Raw genomic sequence first — 22,327 nt, forward strand, 5'->3', positions numbered from 1 at the left:
CATGTCATTCTTAAAAGATCAGCATTTTCCCATGCTTCTGCATAACAAATGCGTTGCAGATTAATTGAAAGCGTACAGGCCATCTTAGAGCCCAAATTAATCCCAGCATTTGATATCCCCTTCACTTCATATGGAAATGCCATTCAATGGCACCATTTTCATAGGGACAAAGTGTTTTTTGATAACAAGTGGAATGTAAATCTCATGAGAAAGAAATCAATCCAGCCCAAAGAACTCCAGAGTATTGATCTATGTGCATTATAATTTCACAAGCTTGAAGAGAATTTGTAAGTTAAAGGGGAAATGATTACAACCACAAAACAGCTGCTATATCACAAAGTTTTCTTTTAACTGTGCTATGAAAGCAAGAAATAAGCGGTTTCTGAAGTTAAAAGTTATATTGGTTGAATTAAGTCTCCAGTTTGTTCAAAATCAAAGACAACATTTGATTATGATTTTTTTCTTCCAAATGTAAAAACTGTTTAAAGAGCTGCAGATTTGCAAATAAAATTCACACCATTCAGTTCTGATCAACAAGTCTATTGTCTAAACAGAAGTTAAAAGCTGGATAAAGGATTTTTCCAAAATCATTTCTCCAGTACAGTGAACTTTGTCAAACCTTCCATATTTGCTACTGCAAAACTGGTAAAACTTTTTCAATTAAGCAGTAACAGTTTGCGATGTAGCAACAAAATTTATACAATATAAAACTCTAAAGCTGCAAAGAGATGGAAAACTTCCTCTCACAAAAATGAGATTAAACCTAACAATGCAAGACAGACAAAACCCCCTAGTGGGTATGGGGTTTTTTGTTTGTTTGTAACAAGTAAAGTGATTTTGAACACAAACACAAGACTTTTCACTGAGAACCCAAAAGAAATCAGGGGCCCCCTGAACTCTGCTCCAGACAAATGCCTAGTCTTTCTGTCATCTTTCTGTCACAGCTTTGAAAAATTTACAATTTAGTTTAAAGCACAAAAAGAAATTCTGTATGGGGAGGTTGAGATTTCAACCTCACTCAGACTCAGGTATGAGATACTGATTTCCATAAAAACAGAGTAAAATTTTAAATTCTGTTTAACTGAATGGGTCTCAGAATCTTACATTACACTTAGAAGAGTGCAATTTGTCTTCTGGAAATAAATTTCAGTTGTTTATATAAAATGTATACACTAACAAACATGCAAATTGTTTTCTCAGATGTTTTTCTCCATTTCAAGTGTGAAAGCATCAACACACAATTCTATCCCAACTCAATACTTTACACCCCATAAAAACACTGCAACTCATTCTACATTTTATGTAAGTGTATATAACTGCACAGTTATATAATACAGTACCCTCCAGACTTCCTGCATGATCTTTTCCATGATCCTAGGTAAACTTTAGGCATTTCAAAAACTCAAGTATTCTGTGGGCCCCAGCAAAAATTCGTAACATTTTATTATAATGAGAAACCGTCAAAAAGAATAACTTACACTGACTGTACCTCCCTGACTTTTGTCAATAACAATGCTTCAACAGTGCTCTCAGCTCAGATGAAACCTCCCTATAACATAATCACTCAGAGGCACTCACCCAAGACGAGGTTTTTATCCAGCCTGACTGGACCAGTAGTTAAGATACCATGGGATGACCTTCCTTCCAGGTAATTTTCCCCATCTCATCTAAACAGGTTATCTGCACCTTTCCTGTGAGCATATCCTCTGCCTGTTAATACCCTACTGAAATGTCAAGCTTCTGCTAGGATCTGGTGGTCATTTTTTCATTATTTTTTTCCCACGAAAAATTAAAATTATCTACTATAATATTCCATTGTAGAAAACTAATGTGATTAAAACGCCTCTAGGTATAAGTACAAGACCAAATGGATTCTATGTCCAAATTCAGTTGAGGAACTCAACAAAGAAGAAGTCACACTCCTCTCTAAGGCCTTTTCCTTAGTGAAGGTTTTTCTTTTACACACCTACATTAGCATTAAAATATGTGTAAGATGTAGCAAAAAAATTAATCCAATTTCCTTTCTCTTTTCATTCTCAAAAATCCATCACAAACATGGCTCAAGTATTTTAACAAATAAGTTCGGAAGTTTCTAGGCTTGAGCTCCACTGAAAGTTGAGATGTACTTATCAATTTTAAAAAGCAAGAAGGATCACAAAATTTTGCAATCCTCAGGATTAATAACACTTTCTTGTGACAGTCTCTTACAATTGTTAATTAGTTCCAACATAAACTCATCCTGCAATTGTTTATCTCTATCCAAACAGAGTAAATCCTCTGTCAGGGTAACTGTCAGGGTGCAGTTTTCACTGGTCCACCTGTCTTCATGAAACTTACGGAATGTAATCACAGTAACTAATAATCACTAATATTTACAGAACTGAACTCACATAAAATATGTTATTTGGAAGGTATTTCAACTTTAAGACACATGTAAAAGATTAAAAGCCTCTTTAAATACTTACAATTTTTTTCTAAAAACTACAATCTAGTTCTGTAACAGAAACATTGCTTCCAAAATCCATTTGCATATATGAGCATTGCTTTTGTAAACATTGCTATCTTGTCTCCTTCCTTCTACTTTCAAAACACTTATTCCCTATGATAAAATTAATAATTCATGAGGTTTTGTTAAATTATTATATAAAAAAGAAATCAACTCAGATTATAGTTTTTTTAAGCTGTAGAACGTAATTATTTCAAAAAACTGAAGGTGTATAAACAGAGCTTTGTTTAGGTAAAACAACAGTATCAGGCCTCTTGAAGTGCCATGAAAACCACCTGTGAAGACTTCTATCTAAATTAATTCTAAAGTCATCTGCCAAAAAAAGCATTCATCATTTAAATTCACTGAAAATACTTCACTTACTTTACTTGACTGATTCTCAGATTTTATCATTCACGATTAAAGAAAAAAGAAGATTCTTAATCATCCTAATAGCAATTTCTATATTCAGAAATTTTGCTAACAATTCATTAGAAAATTACTACTCCAAGGCAACTGCATACAGCAGAGTATACCACAGAAAGTTTCTACATAAGAACCAAATCACAAGAGCTAATCCCAGTTGTAATTCACTCCAAGACCACCAGTTATACTTTAACCTTTTAAGCTGAAGAGTTAGCTAATCATTAGTTAATGAAAGTACTTCTTCCTTTCAGCAACATCAATAAAATTTATATATTGTCAACTTAACACACTAACGTCCTCAAAAGTAAAAGATTTAACCCCTCTCCCCTGATGTGGTTTTGAGTAGAAGTGAGAACCAGGTTTAAATGCCAGATTATGGACCTCATATTAATACAAGTTTAGCTCATGATTTCTCTTAGAAGCCTTTTCCTTGCAAGTCAGCAAAGCAGAAAGGAGAAGCAGCTCTTCAGAGATTTTTCTATGAACAGCTGGCAATGTCCTAGTAGGGAAAATGCAGGCAAATAAATCAAAAGGTTCATGACAAGCAAATGTCATGTACTCTGTCAAGCAAATGTGTTCTGTACTCTGCACACATCGCAAAATACAAAGTTACTACTTATTTAATTTGTTTAATATCTCAATATAAAGTGCTAGTATGCAACAAACCTAGTGCAAAGGAACTTCCAGCCGCCACAGATAAACCATTCTAAGCCTCTTCTTCTCTGAGAAATTCTGGCTCTTGGTAGAGTATGGTAATCACTCTCATCATTTTCAAAGCCTTCTTCTGACATCATTAGTGGCATTTCATCCAAATGAGAGGACTCATCTTCCACTTGGTACCTGGCAAAATTAAATAAAAGCACTAAATAAATAGCCAATACATCACTTTTTATTACTGGGAATCTCCTAAAGTAACAGGTTAATTTTTGCCATATGGAATTTTATTAGGGAGATATTTTCATCTAAACATCTCATGAATTTGTGCTAACATATTAGCAAGAAATTCTGATTTCAATTAAAATTGTGTAATACAGCAAAAAGGCCTGCAACTAATCATTGTCAATCATAGTATAAATCATTCCAGGAAAATTCTTGTTTCTTATATAATCTGTGCATACAAAGTTGCAGCTTCCTATTTTCCAAAGGATTCTTCACAAGATTTTGTTATACAGAGTGTACTTTGCAAAGCTTATAGCAGACAGAAGTGACTGAGTTTTCATGGAAGTACAGACTTTATATTTCCACCAGGATTCTTTAACCTGCTTTTCTGATGTCTGTTCCTGTGTGCACAGGCCCTCAAGTCTCACTTTCTACACAACACATCAGTATCTTAGTTTTAATTACTAAAACATTATAGTTACTTTTATAATTCTACACACAAACATTCGGTGAGTCAAAACAGATTTGCCTGTGGGACCCATGGAAACAACATTAAGCTAACAACGGTCCTTTCCTCTCCAAAAACTATTATCTACTCTAATTTTACATTTCTGGAACGCTTTTTATGCTAAGACAAAACACTGGAATACTCAACAAGAAAATTCCCCTCAGTGAATGTAAATTGACTAACTTACTCATTTCATACTTCTATACCTTTGTGAGGATGATTGAAAGAAGCAGCACTATTACTCAGAATTAGTACGTTTGATTTTTATGAAGCTGTACCGTAAAGTCATTTCTTACAAGGTAAATCCTGGGACTGTCCCATTTTCCCCACGGCAATGTAAAAACAATCTATATAAAATCAGTAATTAACAAAACCAAAAATTCATTCCCTTTATGCAGTGAGCAGCTGGAGTGCATGAAGTCTTGCCTAGGGACGGATGAGGAGGCAACAGAGGGCTTCTGTGTGTGGATTAAACAGAAGACAGGTAAAGGCAACATTTTAGTAGGTGTCTGCTAGAGACCACCTGCATAGGAAGAACAAGCACATGAGGCCCTTTGCAGGCAGAAAGGAGCAGCTTCACATTCTCAGGCACTGGTCTTCATGGGAAACTTTCACCACTCTGGTATCTGCTGGAGGAACAACACACAGGTAATCCTGGAGGGTCCTGCAGTGCTTTGACAACTTCCTCCCTAATTACTCAGGAGGGGCGACGAGAAGAGCTGCCCCGCTGAACCTCATACTCCACTGACCATGAGATGGTGGAGTCCAAGACCTTCAGAGCAGGGATGAGGGTGGCAAACAAGCTCATAACTCTGGAAATCAGAACAGATCTGGCCTTTTCAAAAACTGCTTGAAAGAGTCCCATGGAATAAGGAGAAGGAAGAGGGGCCCAAAAAAGGTGGTTAGTATTCAAGGATCAGCTCCTCCAAGCTCAAGAGATTCCCACCCCACTGAATAGGAAGTTAGGCAAAAATGTCAGGAGGCCCTGACTGGACAAACAAGGACAAAACTGGACAAACTGTCAAAACGCGGACACAAAAATGCACAGAGGGTAGAAATAAGGACAGGTAACCTGGGAGGAACACTGTGGTGGGAGAAAAAAACAGTTTTCCCCCTAAAGTTATAAAATGGTAACCCCCCAGGGGGTGGTTACCCTTGGGGTTGAGCCAATGAGTGCTTTTGCAAAATATAAACATATCACACTCAGACCAGAAAAGAAAGTTAGTTGTAGTTGTAGTTGGAGAGGTGGCCATGTTGTGAAAGCCACAAGGAGAAGGGGCAGGAGCCCCACTGAGGGCTGGGCCTTCCCCCAGCCCCGGGCTGGAGGGCTACAGGGACTTGGAACAGTGTAAGACTGGGCTAAGTATCTGTAGTTGAGAAGCTGGGAGGTTTTTTCTCTACTGTGAGTAGCAGACGGAGCAGCGGCAGAACAGTACTGACTGGAGAACAGTGGCAAAGAGCCAGAGAAGATAAGAAACAGCAAACAGGCATTGCAGCCAAGGAGGGAAGACACAGAGATCTCTAATGGAGAGAGAGAGAGCAGAACTAAGCCCTACAGAGACAGAGTTTGGGTAAGAACTGAAAACCAAAACCCCCAAACTCCTTTTGAAATCCCTCCTAAGTGGAGGAGATGGACTCCTACTGGATGGAAGTCCTAAAATGCAGCATGTGCTGCAGAGAGAGGAGCTAAGAAGCTCAGGCATCCTGGAGCTGGACCAGAATGGCCAGAATGGAATGTGGAGGAGGGCCTCGCCCTCCCGCTGTTGCTGCTAAGCTAGCAGCCTGAGATCAGAGCACAGGAGCTCTGCAAGGGAGTTTGAATCCCTGGGGATAGAGACCGTCACGAAGGCTTCTGCACTTCGTGATATGACGTGGTGAAGCGACCTTTGTCCTGGTGAACACAGCCCACAGAAGAGAAAGACCCTCGCTTGGAGTCGAAGGGCCAAGAGGGGCTTGGAGACCCCCCTCGTGTGTAATGATAAAAGATCCAGCTACAGCTGCTGCATGGAGGAAGAGAGACTGCTGCTCTGAAAGTGGAAAGGATCTCTTCCTTCTTCCCTCCTGGACTTTTATTTGGAGGGAAAAGAGATTTGATCCATAGAAAATCCATCTCACACTGGGCTGAGATGTGGGAGGGGGCTTGAACTCGGGAATTGGATTTTTGGGGCTCTCAAACCATTACAAATACAAAAACATTATCCAAGCTTCCAGAGAAAAAGCTAGGAAAGCTACAGCCAAATGCAATTGAATCTGGCCAGAGATGTCAAAGACAAGTTTGAAAGTACGCAGGTGACAAAAGGAGACTAGGGAGAATATGGGCTCATTGCTGAATGAGATGGGGATGTAGTTACACAGGACATGGAAGAGGCTGAGGCACTGGGTTCTTCTTTGCCTCAGCCTTGACTAGCAAGACTGGCTTTCAGGAGACCCAGGTCTCAGAGAACAGGAGGAAGGCCTAAAGCAAGGAAGATGAGGGTCAGGGAACATTTAAGCAAACGGAATATATATTTATGTATATATATAAAAATATAAAAAAGCCTATGGGTCCTGATGGAATGCACTCACAAGTACTGAGGAACCTGTCAGTTGTCATGGCAAGGCCACTTTCAATAATCTTTGATGAATCATGGCAACTGGGAGAAGTGACTGAAGATTGAAAGAAAGCAAATGACACTCTTATCTTTAAGTGCAAGAAGGAGGACCCAGGGAACCTGTTCAGACCCATTCAGCTCACCACAACCCCTGAAAAGGTGATAGAGCAGATCATTCTGGAAACCTTTTGCACAAAGGACAACAAAATCAGGAGTAGTCAGCATGGCTTCACCAACGGGAAGTCATACTTGACCAGCTTGATAAACTTCTAAGATGAAATAACTGGCCTGGTAGGTGAGGGGAGAGCAGTGGATAGTGTCTGCTTGGACTTCAGTAAGGTCTTTGACACTGTCTCCTATAAAATTCTCATAGACAAACTGCTGCTGTAGTAGTTGGATGGGCAGACATTGAGGTGGACTGAATTTTGTCTGAATGGCCAGGTCCAGAGGGTGGTGATCAGTGGCACAAAGTCTAGTTGGAGGTCAGTAAACTAGGTCAGTGTACCCCAGAGGTCCATAGAGGGTCCAGTCCTGTTTAACATCTTGATTAATGAGGTGGGTGATGGGGCAAAGCGTACCCTCAGCAAGTTTGCAGATGACACAAAAACCAAAGGGAGTGACGATAGGCCAGATGAGCGTGCTGCCATCCAGCACAAACTTGACAGGTTGGAGAAACAGCTTGATAGGAACCTCAGGAAGCTCAGCAAGAATTGCAAATTCCTTCACCTGAACAACCCCACACACCACTATAGGCTGGGGGCTACTAAAGGAAAGGAACTTGGCAGAAAAGGACCTGGGGATCCTGGTGAACACCAAGTTGAACATAAGCCAGCAATGTACCCTTGCTGCAAAGAAAGCTACTACTGGTATGCTGGACTGTGTTAGGCACAGTGTTGCCAGCACGTCAAGGAAGAAGATCCTTCTCTTCTGCTCAGCACTGGTAAGGCCACACTTGGGCTCCTCAGTGCAAGAGAGACGCGGACATACTGAATAGAGTCCAATGAAGGGCCATGATGATGATGAAAGGACTGCAGCATCTCTCCTAGAAGGAAAGGATAAAAGAGTGGGACTGCTCAGCCTGGAGAAGACAAGGCATAGGCAGGATCTTATTGATTTCTATGAACAAACACCTGAAGGGAGGTTGCAAAGGTGACTGAGCAAGGCTGTCTTCAGTGGTGACCAGAGGCAATGGGCACAAACTGAAACACAGGAAGTGCCATCGGAACATCATTAAACACTTTTCTAACATGAGGATAAGTGAGCACCCGCAAGCGCTATCCAGGGACATCGTGGCATCTCCATCCTTTGAGATGTTTAAAACTCTCTGGACGTGATCCTGGGCAACAACGTCTAGGTGGCCTTGCTTGAGCAGGGGGGAGTTCTGCTGACAGAGAACAGCACCCTGAGCAGTATTCTGTTCAAAGTCTTGATAGACATACCAAGCATTTTAAAAAGAAAGTAATATTACAAACACCGGGACTAATCACGAAAAGGCATCATCACTGGGTTTGCATTTTTTCAACTCACTATATATTTAATACAAAAATCTAAAACCATTTCCTTTTCCCCTAGATTTTCTGTGTTGAGCCCTATTGTATAGAGAAATATATACTAAAGCAGATACTAACCTTTTTGGATGCCAGGAAAGGGAGGGAGAGATTGAATTGTAATTATTAGATTTCTATTGAAAAAGTACACCACATACTTTACACTGGCCATATAATAAATTGGTATTAACATAGTTAAGAAGGAAGCTCTAATAAGGAAGGGGGAAAAAAACCCCAACCCACTACTGATTAACAAATCATTAGCTCCCTCTTTTCTTTGGCAGATTTTTGCACCTCCTTGGAATAACACGGTATGGTACATCATTAAGGGATGTTAACAATGTGTTCAGACCAGATTAGAAAACAGTGCATAACTAGGAATAATAATAATAAATAAACACCTCCCACCCCAGCTGCAAGTCAGTTGAGTATTGGAACCTTAAACACATTAGACTTTGTGACAAGAAATCTTCATCTGTTGCAGAAGATGCAAAAGCACAACCAGACTGCAGAAAACATGACCAAAGTTTCAAACTAATCAAGTTGTGTAAATGCTAATAGTTACAAGTTCCCAGAAAGTTCATTATGTCAAAATAGGGCATGAGAAATGCTTTCAGAATTATTACTACCAGTACCCACTTAAAAAAAAAATTAAAAAAAAATTAAAAACTTGATCTTCACAATGTTGTTTGCAAAAAGCTGCATCTGATGTTGGTTTACTATGACAATCTAGCAGTATATTTTCCCTTACTATTATTATCAACAGTCATTAGGAAAAAACATAATAGAAAAAATTCTCTTCACAAAACACAGATGTTATTATAGGTTAACATGCATATTATACTACATTATACGGATTACTCTCAGACTAGATTAACACTAGGTAATAAAACCACTGCTTAGAAGAAAACTTAAGACTTTACTTTATGCTAAGACTTCCAGTAGGACAGGCCTGCATTTAAACAGACTCCTGTTCAATGCTTTTATAATCTCTCCTAGTTATATTTGCAAATTACATTATCACAGTTTTGAGAGAGCTTTCTGTTGCATTGTGTTTTGCTCCTGGACATCCAATTAATGGTGTATTTGTAACACCATCCAGTGAAATCACAGTCTGCTAGCTGTACTGGAATGTACAGCAAGATACCACAAAGTAACAGATGCCTTTTTCCTCCATACAAAGTTAACCAGTGTGTGTTTGGAAAATAATATTCTTTATATACAAAGGTAACAAAGCAAACATGGTTAAATGGCTCTTGAAGGAACATGTTAATGCAAGGGACTTGACTGGGAAACACATTCACAGATGCATATAATATTTAAATCTACTTTGTAAACGTGATAATATTTGCAGAGTACACTGATGTCCTAATCATAATTTCCTTAAGGTTTGTTTGCCATTATATTAAAAACAAGTTTTTTTCCACAATCGGTATCTAGGTTTGCACTCTTAAATACGGAGCTTCACCAAGTAGTGAAGATAATGAGCATAAGCACCATCATGTTTGGTAATCCTGACTTCAAAATACAGCTTCTCAAGTGGCAAGCAATTTATTCTGTTTCAAAAGCAATTTTGCTATTGTGTTAGAAAATTGTACTTCAGTATTTAAAAACAGTAAGATAATGAATAATGGATTTTTCATAACTAGGATGAGGACAAAAATCTTTGTGTCTTTGTTACCTAGTATTTTTCTGCACTTAATTGCTTGAAGTGCTGATTTTCTCTGAGTGACAAATCAATTAAGTATAATCCTAGAAACCTGTATTAAAATAGGGAAGCACTGAAAGCAACATGAATAAAGAAGCTAGAGTGAAGACATCAAAACTCTCAGCATGACTGCTACTAAATCAGGTATGATGAAAATATCTTGAAAAAAGAATGGTTTCCTAAGGAAAAATGAACATTAATATTAAACAACTTTCAACAAAATCTGACTGTTATTAGGAATATCATTTAACAGATTTAACTGAAAGGAAACCATGTACAATAAATACTTTTAAGTGAAATTTTGACATAAATATCTGCTGTGAAAATGATGCCTCAAGTCACGTGTGTTTGCATCATTCCACTTTGATGGCTGTTTGCCAGAGTAGAAGTGACTGCAGAGTTCCATAGGTACCATAACTGCTAATGGAAACCATTTTAATTCATTTAATTCTAATTTGGCTACTTATTTATATCCATAATAATTTCTGTATTTTCTGCCAGCTTTCCATTACTCTAAAAGAGCAATGTTCAAGGGTGCAGCATGAAGGTGCAAGGCACAGGGCAAATGTGACTGCACACTTTTCTGGTTTTACTCACTTGACAAATGCAGAAGCAGCATCTATGATGATGTTTTTTATCTGCCTGCTTAAAAGACTGAGATAGGAATATAAGCACTGTGTCAGATACTGCATAAATACTGCTTCTTTGCCTCCTATCACTTGTGCTATCCACCACAATTCACAAGAAGGAAAAACAAAGCTTATGTCTTAAAGCAGTATTTCTCAAAGCTAGTGAGGGAGGAAAAACGCAGGTGTGGCCATGAGTCTATACAGGAATTGGACAAAGGAGATGGCCCTGGGATGCAGAGTAGCGTGGAACAGAGGCAGCAGTGGAAGAAGTTCTATCTGAGTAGAAAATCTGAAAAAGACCACTTCCTGGCAGGTGAGCTACCCCCATCCACTGCTGTGACTGTGTCCCATCATGTCAAGTGCTGGTGATCTGGCTGAGTGACTGACAGCCACAGGGCTCCCTTTGCTTCTGGTCATGAGCAGAAGAAAGACACAGAGTAAGCTGCACAATCTGTCTCATCCATATCCTGCTCCATCTCCAGTAATGACAGGTATATATATACAAAAACTTAGAAGACAAACCACCAAATCAGCAACTCCTGTAGGTTGCCTGTATCACTGACAAAACTGCTCAGATCACATCCTATAACAAAATAAAAATTCCCAGGAAACTGCAGCAGTAAAAATTTTATTAAGAAAGGCACATTCATCCATAACCATGTTTATAAGTATACAATGTATTTTTATATTCTTGCTCTTCTTATTCAAATAACCAGTGTCTCCATAAAACAGATTGCTTTGCTAGAACCTACCCAAGAAAAAAATCAAATTACAAATACTTATTTTCCTCAAATATTCTTCTGCATTTCTAAAAATTGGGAATTACAATTTTCCTCTAATTTGAAACACCTCACACAGCAGTAAATTCTAGTAAACTACAAAGCAATCATGCTGTTCCTAGATTACAACAGAATTTGAAAGTGGAAAAATCTTCTGTGGCTAAGTGCATGAAATTTAAAGAATTTCCTTTAAACGCTTCCTACAAAACACAGAAAAGCTATTCAGAAGTTTTTAGAATTGATTAGAGTTTGACACTATTTGTCCCAATTCAGCTTTAGCTGAGCCTCTAATGTAAGTGCACCCCTAATCAGCATTACTTGGGTAGTCTCTGAATGCAAGTCCTGGCCTAAAAAAAATACACAGTCATACACAAAATAATCCTATTGAAAATTTATATGCACTATCAGGGACAGGTGTGTCAGAGATGTCTACACAGAAGACAACAGTAAACACAGTATTCCAGCAGTTATTACAAAAAAAAAAAAAAAAAAAAGGAAAATACGTTTGGACAGCTTTTAAGAAAGCTGAATATTTGTGGAGCTGAACATTTATACCCAGTTTCAATAGATAATTTTGCTTTTGTGTCCTTGCATAACAGAATTTTTAAAAATCTAGTACAACACTTTCATCATAGTGCATGTTTATCCATCCAAAATAGAAGGAAAAAGTACTTCTACTGTACACAGGCAAGTTTATTACTGACTGTGTCACTGAGATGAATATGACCAAATTCTGCAATAAGACCAAATAAATTGTCACCCCTCCATATCCTAAGTGATACAGAGAGATAGTCTGGAAAATCATAAGGCAGCATTTGTGAACTACTACCACCACTAAAAAAAAATAAAAAGAAAAGCTGGCATCTTCTAATATGAAGAACTAAAGGCAAAACCCTAATATCTGTTGAGATGAAGGTCTAAAAGCAGAATACAAAGTTATTACCAAGGCAGCTCCCTTTCATCAGGAGCTTCTCAAAAATTGCTTAAAACAGATACTACAGGTTCCACCAGACACCTACAAACCCCAAATACTCTGAATGCTATTTTCTTCTCTCTCCCCTACGTCACACTTTCTTTACCAGAACAATATACAGAAGAAGCAAACAGAAGATCTGTGTAACAAAGCCTTCATGAAAAAGGCACCTTTCTTTACTCCTCTTTGCTTACCTTACAAATCACTATGCATATCCTAACACAAGATCTTTTTCAACCCATGACAAGATGAGTGAGTCTCTGTATTTAACAAATAGGAACCAGAAATACCTAAATACACAGCAGGACCTGAGGAAACATCATCTACATTCACTAGAACCCTATTTTTAATTAGTAGGGTATGTCATTGATTAGAACAACGGGGCCATTTTATCACTGTCACTGGGTATTGTTATTGACATTGTAGCCCAATCAATTGTTTTCTCTCCCTGTTCTTAGCAATCCAAATGCCTGCCCAAGCAACACAAATCACTGTATTTAGATACTATATATACAAAACACGAAGGCATGCAAAAATAATAGCTTAAACATGACCAACCTTAGAAATACATTATAAAGTTTATTTTATGGCACATGCAGTCACATGTACTCATTGCAAACAACAGCATCATCTGCAATAGTAACTTGAAGTTCTCAAACTTTTTTTTTCCTAATGATTAAAACATTTCAGATCAGGATAATGACTGTAAGAATAACCATGCTAAAAATTATGACTGTAAACCTGTTTTGGTGTGAAAGAGTATTACTAGTGAAAACTATAAGGACAACTTTTTCCAAATATACATTTCTAAGTAATGTTAAGTCAAAGAACTGCAATCAAAAATTACTTTTTTACTAAAATCACTTAAAGTTCCTATGTCATCAAAATTTGTGTCTGCAGACTAAGTATTACAAACTACTTCTCAGGTATGACACCAATGAAAGTGTCATCGTTTGTAAAAATACCTAACAGTTGCTGAAATGAGCAGCTCTATATGCATGTAATAAATGGCTTCCTGCATCATTATATCATTATATTATTCAATTTTGCTCTGAAAAGCAAAAACCGCAGCAACTAACAATAACTATGCACACTGCAGAAAAAGCTCTGAAAACATTAACATATGGCAAGACTATTTTTCAAAACTTATACATCAAACTACTTTGATCTTTGTTCCAGGTAAAAATCTCAGAACCTATCCTAAATCAGGTGTCAGTCCCAACAAGTAGTATTAACCTGTGGATAAAGTCTTTGGCAAAGAAAGCAACACACAGTTCAGGAATGTCAAATTGCTGACAATGGGCATAAAATGTGCATTGAGAAGAAAGTTAGAAAAAATTTAAAAAAAATCACTGTTAACTTCTTGCTCTAAAAACTAGTAGTACTTTATAACTTGAGTCTTGAAAACATAGACTCAGTCACTGTTATACAAATACAGCATCCCAAGTATGAAGTTGCCACACAAACAACCCTGCTGGAAGAATCAGAATTAAGAGATGGCATGTCAGACTAAGCCTAAAAGTCACTCGGTGACATAGTTCCCAACAGTGGTGAATCTCTGTCCAAGATCACAACCCAGGAAAGGCTAATGAAAAAGGGTAGTATATCCTGCAAGACAATTACAGCAATTTTGACTATTTTTTTAAATGAAATCAAGTTTCACTTTGCAAAAGAGAGAAACACTTTGAATTTCAGGTGAAGTCTGTAAAAAATAGAGGAGCAAGAGTTCTCCTGGAAAAAGAACAGGACATTAATGATTGATCTGTAACAATGGCTTAGCAGTACAGACAACTCTCCTAACTATTATTCTAATGAGATCTCTTTACACCGCATTTGATCCTTTCCTCCTCAAGCTACAATAAAAGATGGAGGTGCATTCAAGTGAACATTTGAATATAGCAGCATAATGTACAGCTGTGTGTTTTAATGTGTTGTCGTTTCCAATACACTTCAACACCTATATATTAGCAGCTGTAGCCTAAAACACCAGGAATACCGTGTTGTTCAGAGTTCATGGCGTTTCTACCAGATATCAACTGAACCTGCAACATTTGCAATTTTTGTATGACAGTATAAACCAATACATCTCACTCTGAGTCACTGCCTCCAATAAAGAAGATTTTTGTCCTACAGAGAGTGGGTTAGACTGATCTGTAATGGTGTGCCCACTTAGGTGCCACTCCTGTATGTATGTCATGGAGGAAAACCAACACAAGACAAGGGCTCTGATTTAAACAAAGCACCACAGGAACGAGGATGATGTTATGAGCTTTGTCCACAAGCAAGTGCAGGTGTGCCAGTACACATACAGACAATTAACAAGCAGTACCCACTCCCCCACATTCCCACAGCTGCTCAATTGTCAGGAGCTTCTGTGACCACATCCAGAGCAGCAGGATGGATAGCGCTAACAATGCTATTTCTATCAAAAAAACCTAACAGACATTTACAGTTTATGTTCCTGGACTAAACAAGTTATTGCTTCTGGTCAAACAACAGATGTTTGAAGAAATTACTGTCACTTTGCAACAGCAGTTTTAAAACACAGATGTTCAAAAGTAAATTTGGTTCTTTCTTCAGAATGCTTTATCACAGAAGCTATATTAAAATTCAAATTAATGTCAATATTGTCAGTCATTCAGCTTCATCCATCATTTTCAAGCTCATTTTCAGGATGAAATATGTAGGATCATTCCATTACCAGGTGTGGGGGGGAGAAGAGGAAATTGAAACCTGTAAAACTCTGCACAGATATTGTAACAACTTTTGCTCTAAATATTGAGAAGTACTCAGGGAAAGAGACTAGCAACATTTCAGAAAACCAAAGAAATACCAAGTATCACTGCATATAACGCACTCAATGGGTAAACTCCTCTGATACATATCAATGTCTGGGATTTTTAACAATTATGGACATTTTGCCAGGCTTTTCAGACCCACAGTTACAGTAAAGTAAGTTATGAGCTTTCTGTGAACACCATTCCACAAGAGATGTTAGGTTCTATCAACTCTGATTGCTACATGGTCTCACCAAATAATATTTTCAGTTACTTGGTCTTAATTATTACACATGAAATATCAAAAACCTGGCATATCACTTGCCACTGGCATATGAAGAATAACATTTACACCATGAAAATCACATTGTAGTTTAGAACTAGAACACATACTCCTAACAAAACTGAAAGTAGGTTGCAGGAATCAAAGTATTTTAAAGCTCATGTCAGGCTATGTCAGAAATTAAACCCACAGAATTACTGTACATGCACTGAGTGTTACCTGTTGACATTTGTATGTCTCTTTTTTGGTGGTTCACTGTGAAACTGAGCCAAATACCCTGAAAATCATAACCACAAGGACTACATGATTGCTGGGAACAGCTTTCATTTAAAACATTTTAAAAGCAATAGAACAGTATTATGACATTAAATCATCGTATTTTCTATGTACTACAAAAACTGGTTTAACATTTTTAAGTATCAGGGAAGCATGTGAATTCTCATCAAACTTCAAGTTCTGCAGACTTCCATTCCATTTTGTCTGGGATAGATTTCATTTTTTCTATTATACATACTTCACATGAAATAAGCTACAATTCACCAGTTGTTAAGCAATAAGTATCCTGTATTTACCTGGAAAAAAGACACATTATCCTATTATTTTGTTCTTTTTTCCCTCTTGTGTAATTTTCTTACTCACTAATGACATAACAGAGTAAGAATTCAAAAATAACAGTATAGTCAGTTGCCTTAAACCAGAGTTGCTCTATCAGTGAGCAAACTGCAGAGACAAGAAACAGCAGTTGATCTGTTCCATAACTTGCCCTACCACAACCACTAATATATGTAGTTGTGTCATTCATAAATACACTACTGTAGCCCACACCATGAATAATTTTGCAAGAGGTTTCCTTCCAGGGACTGGGTGTTCTTCATGACATCACCTTTGTGAATACCTGAAGTGCAACTACATTTATGTCACACAGGAGACAGCTGGCAAAACATGATTTTCTGGTACCAGCTCAAGAGTCCCAACACCAGGCCAAATGCATGTATACACTGTCAGCAGCAAATGCAGAACACCTGAACAAACCAGGTATTTTGCTTGTAGATAAATGAGGGCTGTCTACTGCTTAACTCCTTATCAGCTTCAAAATTCCAGCAGGCTTCTTGTTTTCCTTCCGTCCAGGTCACGTGACAACACAGGCACAGGACAGTTAACTTCCTTCCTGTATTTAGCAGTTGATTACTCTGGGGCTGATGATGACAAATACAAGTCTAACATATGAGAACAAGCATTTTAAGTCTCACTGCACATTTAAGGTGATCCTGGATTAAACCTGAGATACCAACTATACTATATTTTAACTGGTGTTTGTTTCTAGACATCTTCAGAGATATGCATTATACCTTTTTAGGTAAAATCGTCAAGCATACATGCACACGATAACTTTTTGCATATCAGAGACCTCAGTGACTTCAACACTCTTATAAGTAACTGCAACATCAGGACCTTTGCTGCAGTTTCCACATGAATGCAAGGCTCCTTCAGAGTCTGTGCTGAAGATAAAGATTAGAAAAGCAGGATGAATGATTCATAAAGACATAGAAGCTGTAGTTCAATTACAAGCTTAGAGTCATAAGACTTAGAAGTTGTAATTTGACTGTCTGCACTGCCGTATTTCCCTTCTGACCTTACACAAGATAGCTGTGCTAGAATCTACACAAGCATTTCCATGTTTTTGTTACAGGGAACACCTTCCAAAGTACACAACAGGTAGTCTCACAAATCTAGGGCAAGATATTCCTGAAGGAGAATGACCAACCTACTCAACTCACATTAAGAAAAACATGAACAATTAAAGTGAAGAGGTTGGTAAATGCATTCTAACTCTCAGAGCTCAGAAGAGGAATTCACTAATCAAGTGATCAAAAATAAAGAAACACAATAAATGACCCTGTCAATTTTTAAAAGTTTTTTAAACCTGCAAGAAGTTGAACAAAAGTAATGAAAATCATACATAATCATTGGTATGGAGGATCAGTAAGTTAAATACAAATCACCTGCACTTGAGAAACACAGATGATGAAAGACCATAACTCTGAAGATGTAATCTAAACTGGACAAAATGTAATCTGTAGTCTTTGGAGGGTGATGTTGATCAAACAAGATAGAGGGGAAAATACAGAATTGGTAGTTCCTTGCTAGATCTTACAGTTTGCCAAATCTGCTTATAAAGCCGTGATTGAACAGGTTATATAAAGAAATGCAACCACTGCTTGCAAACATACCTTCAATGAACCTCTGTATCTTTATGACTTATAGACTCAACCCATCCCATCCACAGAATTTTTCAAGTCACCAAAACAGTCCTGGTTAATCTACAACACCTTTGATGCTCTGGACGGAGGCTTTGCCAGTCCCACCCTTTATTCCCGAGCACAACACCTACTGAGAAACAAATTTCAGCAAGCACTTTCCCTGCTTCAATTCTCTAAGGTATGGGGATAGTGATGATAAGCTGCCCTACCTCAAAACAGAGGACAAACCTACTACAAATTGTTGGACATTCGAGTATTAGTGAGATGGGGAAGGCTCCTACTAGGGTGGACTGTCCTACAAGCTCGTGAATGTTCATTAAAAAATCCTTTTTTATCTAGTTTAAGAAACAAGACAAGGTAATTTAAGTCTAACCTATTTTGCACAGTTTTAAGCTACATTTTTTTTAGTTATTCTATTCTGACAAAGAAGTAAATACATTTTATTCATTATGAAACAGATTTATTTGGACTAGAACAACAGCACCAACTACTCTGTTTTAGCAAGTCCATTTACTTCAGATCCTACAACTGCTCCCTCCAGTCCTTGTGTCCACAGCCAGTGCCCTAGGAAAACCAAGAGAAGAGGAAAAAAAACTCAAAACAGTAACTATAATTATATCCTCTACCATAAGAGTGCTATCTAATGGAGATACCAAGATTATGGACCAAAGTTTCTCCTTCCTCACAACAACAGTGTACCTAGAAATTGTTCAGAATAATGGGAAGCAAAGAAACGTTCAATATCTGCCTGAAAAGTTAATTTGATGTTAGACCTTTAAACCAGCTCCTTCAAATTGCTTAAGCACCAACAGAGTGTATTTCAAGCAATCCGAAGTTATTTGAACTCCCACATCCAAGAATGGTTCCCGCAACCCAACAACCAGCCCGCACCGTATTTACTAAGGACGCCCAAATTCACGCCCCTTCCCCCTGCCCATCCCCCGCCGCGAGCATCCCGCTCCTAAGTGAACTCCTGGCAAGGGACCCGAGTCGCGGGGAGTTCAGGCGGCGGGGCCGGGGGAGCCAAGGCCGCACGGGGAGCGGCCCTGCGCATCCTCCCGCCGCACCGCTGCCTGTCCCGGCCCCGCGCCGCCGCCCGGGCGCGGGAACCGCGGGCCGGGAGGGGCGGCCAGCGCCGGGGGGAAGCCTGCGGGAGCCAGGGGCTGCCGGCACCCCCCTCCCCGGTCTGCAGCGGCGCCGCCGCCCCTGCGCGCCCTCCCCGCGGGCGGCGGGCGGTGCCGGAGCCCTGCAGGCAGCGGGGCTGGGCGAGGGGCGCGCACCGCCGCCCGCCGCCGGGGGACGGGGGGGAAGGGGAAAGGGAAAAGGGGGGGGGAAGGAGTGGCCGCGGCGGCGCTGCCGTAACCTGCTGTGGCGCTGCGCGGCGGCGGCGCTGCTGTAATAGGCGCCTGCGCTGGGCGCTGCGCGCACCGGGCGCAGCGGGATTCTGGTCCGCCATCTTGGGGGCGCCCCCCGCCGCCGGGGGGCGCCGCGCCCCGTGACGTCACGGCGGCGCCGGTGACGTCAGGGGGCGGGGGCCCGGGGTAAACAAGGGGCGGTGGGGCCGGGGCTGGAGGAGGTTTGCGGCAATGTCCGCTAGTATCTGCAGCGGGGCAGCCAAGAGGGCAGGGTCTGGCTCTTCTCGGTGGCGCCAAGCAATATGACAAGAGGCAATGGGCAGAAAGTGATGCACAGGAAGTTCCACCTGAGCATGAGGAAGAATTTCTTTACTGTGTGAGTGACCGAGCACTGGAACAGATTGCCCAGAGAGGTTGTGGAATCTCCCTCTCTGGAGATACTCTAGAACCGTCTGGTTGCAATCCTGTGCCATATGCTCCGGGATGACCCTGCTGGAGCAGGGAGATTGGACCAGATGACCCACTGTTGTCCCTTCCAACCTGACCCGTTCTGTGATTCTGTGATTTTTCAGCTTCTGAAGTCCCAGACGGGTGAGCTGCAAAGAGGATGAGCCAGGGGCTGTGTGGGTGCCACCTATGGGCCTGGCAGCGTGGGGGGCACAGGCAGTTCATGTGGGTGCCCTGAGTTCAGAGCTTAAACAGGAATTGCAGGAGACAAATCCTGCCCTGGTTCTCCTCAGCTCGCCTACTCTTGTGTAAGTTGATGTAGGATCAGCTCCCCTTCCACCTCTTGGAGGGCAAGGGCCAGCTGTCATGTGTGCTGGATGTCAGTGAACACTGATGGGAGCCCCAAGAACAAAAAAAAGCACTGTGAATTGATGATGATGGTTTCCTGCCATTGAACAGAGACGGGTATTGCCACTTGTAAATGGACATTCTGTGTACCAGGGAAATGAACCAAGTCTATAGGATCTCACAGGGGAAAGATCAATACACAAATCACCACCAGAAAAAACTGCTTTGGAAGATAGAAGTTTTCATAGACCTACTGTAGGATGTTATCTTCGGTATTTCTCTGAAATCAGATGGTATGCAGAGCAAAAGGCCTAATACCATCACAGATATGAAAGACTTCCCACAAAAGGAAAAAAAAGGAAAATATATTTCTTTGTCAATGCCCATAGCTAAATGAAGTTGCTCTTATGACCTAGACACTTAATATAGAAGTGTTGCTTTACCTTAGGATGTACTTTCTACCTTAGAATAAGGCACCCCAGTTTGCAGAGTACAGTGAAGAATGCTCCCATGTGCTGGAGTGAAGGTTATGGAGCACTGGCAGTGCTTGCCAAGTGCAAATTTCTAAGCAGTGTTTTTGACTTTAAGTATATTATGTGTTACTGAACTAACCGACAGACACAAAACACTTGAAACTGAACCAGGAGAGTGGGAACAACAGTTACACAGGAGGCACAAAGCTTATATAAAAGGCAAAAATCTCTCAGCTGGACATGGGGCAAGACTTTGCTGGGTATTCGAAGTGTTGCGCTTGGAAATGCCAAAAAGGGGACAGATATTTATTTAACTTTGTAGCTGTGATAATCCTTACAATATTGATGGCGGTACAACAGTAGACTCATAGAATTGTAATTTAGAGTGGAAGGGATATCCAGATGTCACCTAGACCAAGCCCTTGCTCCAAGAGATGGAGTTTGATACCAGGTTGTTCAGGGCCATGTGCAGTGGAGTATTGAACACCTCCAAGAACAGCACAGTGTTTCCACAACTTCTCTGGGCTACCTGTTGCAGTGTTTATCTTGTGATAAACAAATTGCTAATAATTAATCACAATTTCCCATGTTCCAACCTGGGAAACATGAGATCAGCCATAATTATGCATCTCTGAGAAAAGTCCACGCTCCGTCTGCTCTGTATTGTCCCATTACTGACTTATATTCAGCCACAAAGTTTCCTCTTAACCTTTTCTACTCCAAGCTGTGCAGGCTGAGCTCTCAACCAGTCCTTATATATCATGTTCTCCAGCCTCTTGACCGTCTTAGTCACTCTTGTGTAGACTCACTTCAGAATAACAGTGATGAGAAGACCAAATCTGGACAGGTATATACAGGGGGGAAGAGTCACTTCCCTCTTGTACCTGCTGGCTACACATTTATAAATACTGCACATCTCACAACTTTAAAATTCTAAACTTTCATATTAACAACTATATATTCAAAATTCTCATGTTGCTAATGAGGTTGCTGCAGGTCACTGGGGCCAAGAGAATTTGTTTCCAGTTTACTATTTGATTCAAGCTCCATGGCAGAGCAGTTTTTGAACTGAACAGAAAGCACTTAATTCACAAGTTAGCAGCCCAAGATCAATCTTCTTGTCTGTGCAGAACTTTGGTTCTGGTTATTTGGTTATATTTCTGATTACTTAACAGATTATTTGGCCTGTAACTATCTTTAATGTTAGTCAGTTATGTGTATGTGTTTGTAGATTCTGTATGTATAGATAAATACATGATCTAGCATATATAATGAAAGGTTTATTATTGTCAGACTTGTAAGGGCCCCAGCATGAGACAATCATTAGGAACCATAAATGCCTCTAGAGTCTTGATTTCTTACTGTCTCATGTATTCTGTAAGCATTATTTTATTTATGACTACTTTAAGGTTTTAAGAGAAAAATACTTCACTGTTACCTATGTACAGAGAGGCTTTAATTAGAAAGCCCTCTAAGAAGAGGAAAATGAGGTTTTTTGAAAATCAATGGCCAAGAGAGGGACAAAATGGAATATTTGTCATTTTAAATGTATGCAGTTTTGATTACTTCAAATATATGTTTAAAAATTGCAGTTAAGACAGTTGCTGAAAATCTGTCATGATTTCATTTTGATCACTCTAATTGCCTTTTTGCATCAGGATTTTCATAAAATGGTAAAAGCTCTTAAGAGTAGGAATTTTGGTTGTGTAACATCTTTTGTCATTCATTTCTAGATTGTAGTCCTGTTTCATGTTTTGTAAAGAAAATCCTTACATTTATATAGAAGTTTCTTAATGCAAAATTGAGACCTTGGCATATGATATGTAGGGACTTTTCAAGATGCCGCTAGAAAATGTGC

At 39.6% G+C, this 22,327-nt stretch overlaps 1 protein-coding gene across 4 annotated transcripts in view; it reads right to left on the reverse strand.

The window, feature by feature from the left end:
* Positions 1-19,311, reverse strand: part of ATP9B (ATPase phospholipid transporting 9B (putative)) — a 157,079-nt gene extending 137,768 nt beyond the window's left edge. For all 4 annotated transcript variants that reach the window (XM_018081662.3, XM_018081664.3, XM_018081663.3 and 1 more), the window contains exons 1-2: positions 19,210-19,311; positions 3,578-3,751 (exon numbers count right to left, since the gene is read on the reverse strand). In XM_018081662.3, coding sequence (XP_017937151.3) covers positions 3,578-3,714 — 137 coding nt within the window. In that variant the 5' untranslated portion in view covers positions 3,715-3,751; positions 19,210-19,311. The remainder of the gene's footprint in view (positions 1-3,577; positions 3,752-19,209) is intronic.
* Positions 19,312-22,327: the final 3,016 nt, after the last annotated feature.

The sequence above is a fragment of the Manacus vitellinus genome, unplaced genomic scaffold (genome assembly GCF_001715985.3).
Source record: "Manacus vitellinus isolate BGI_N305 unplaced genomic scaffold, ASM171598v3 scaffold_55_pilon, whole genome shotgun sequence".
Classification (NCBI taxonomy): domain Eukaryota; kingdom Metazoa; phylum Chordata; class Aves; order Passeriformes; family Pipridae; genus Manacus; species Manacus vitellinus.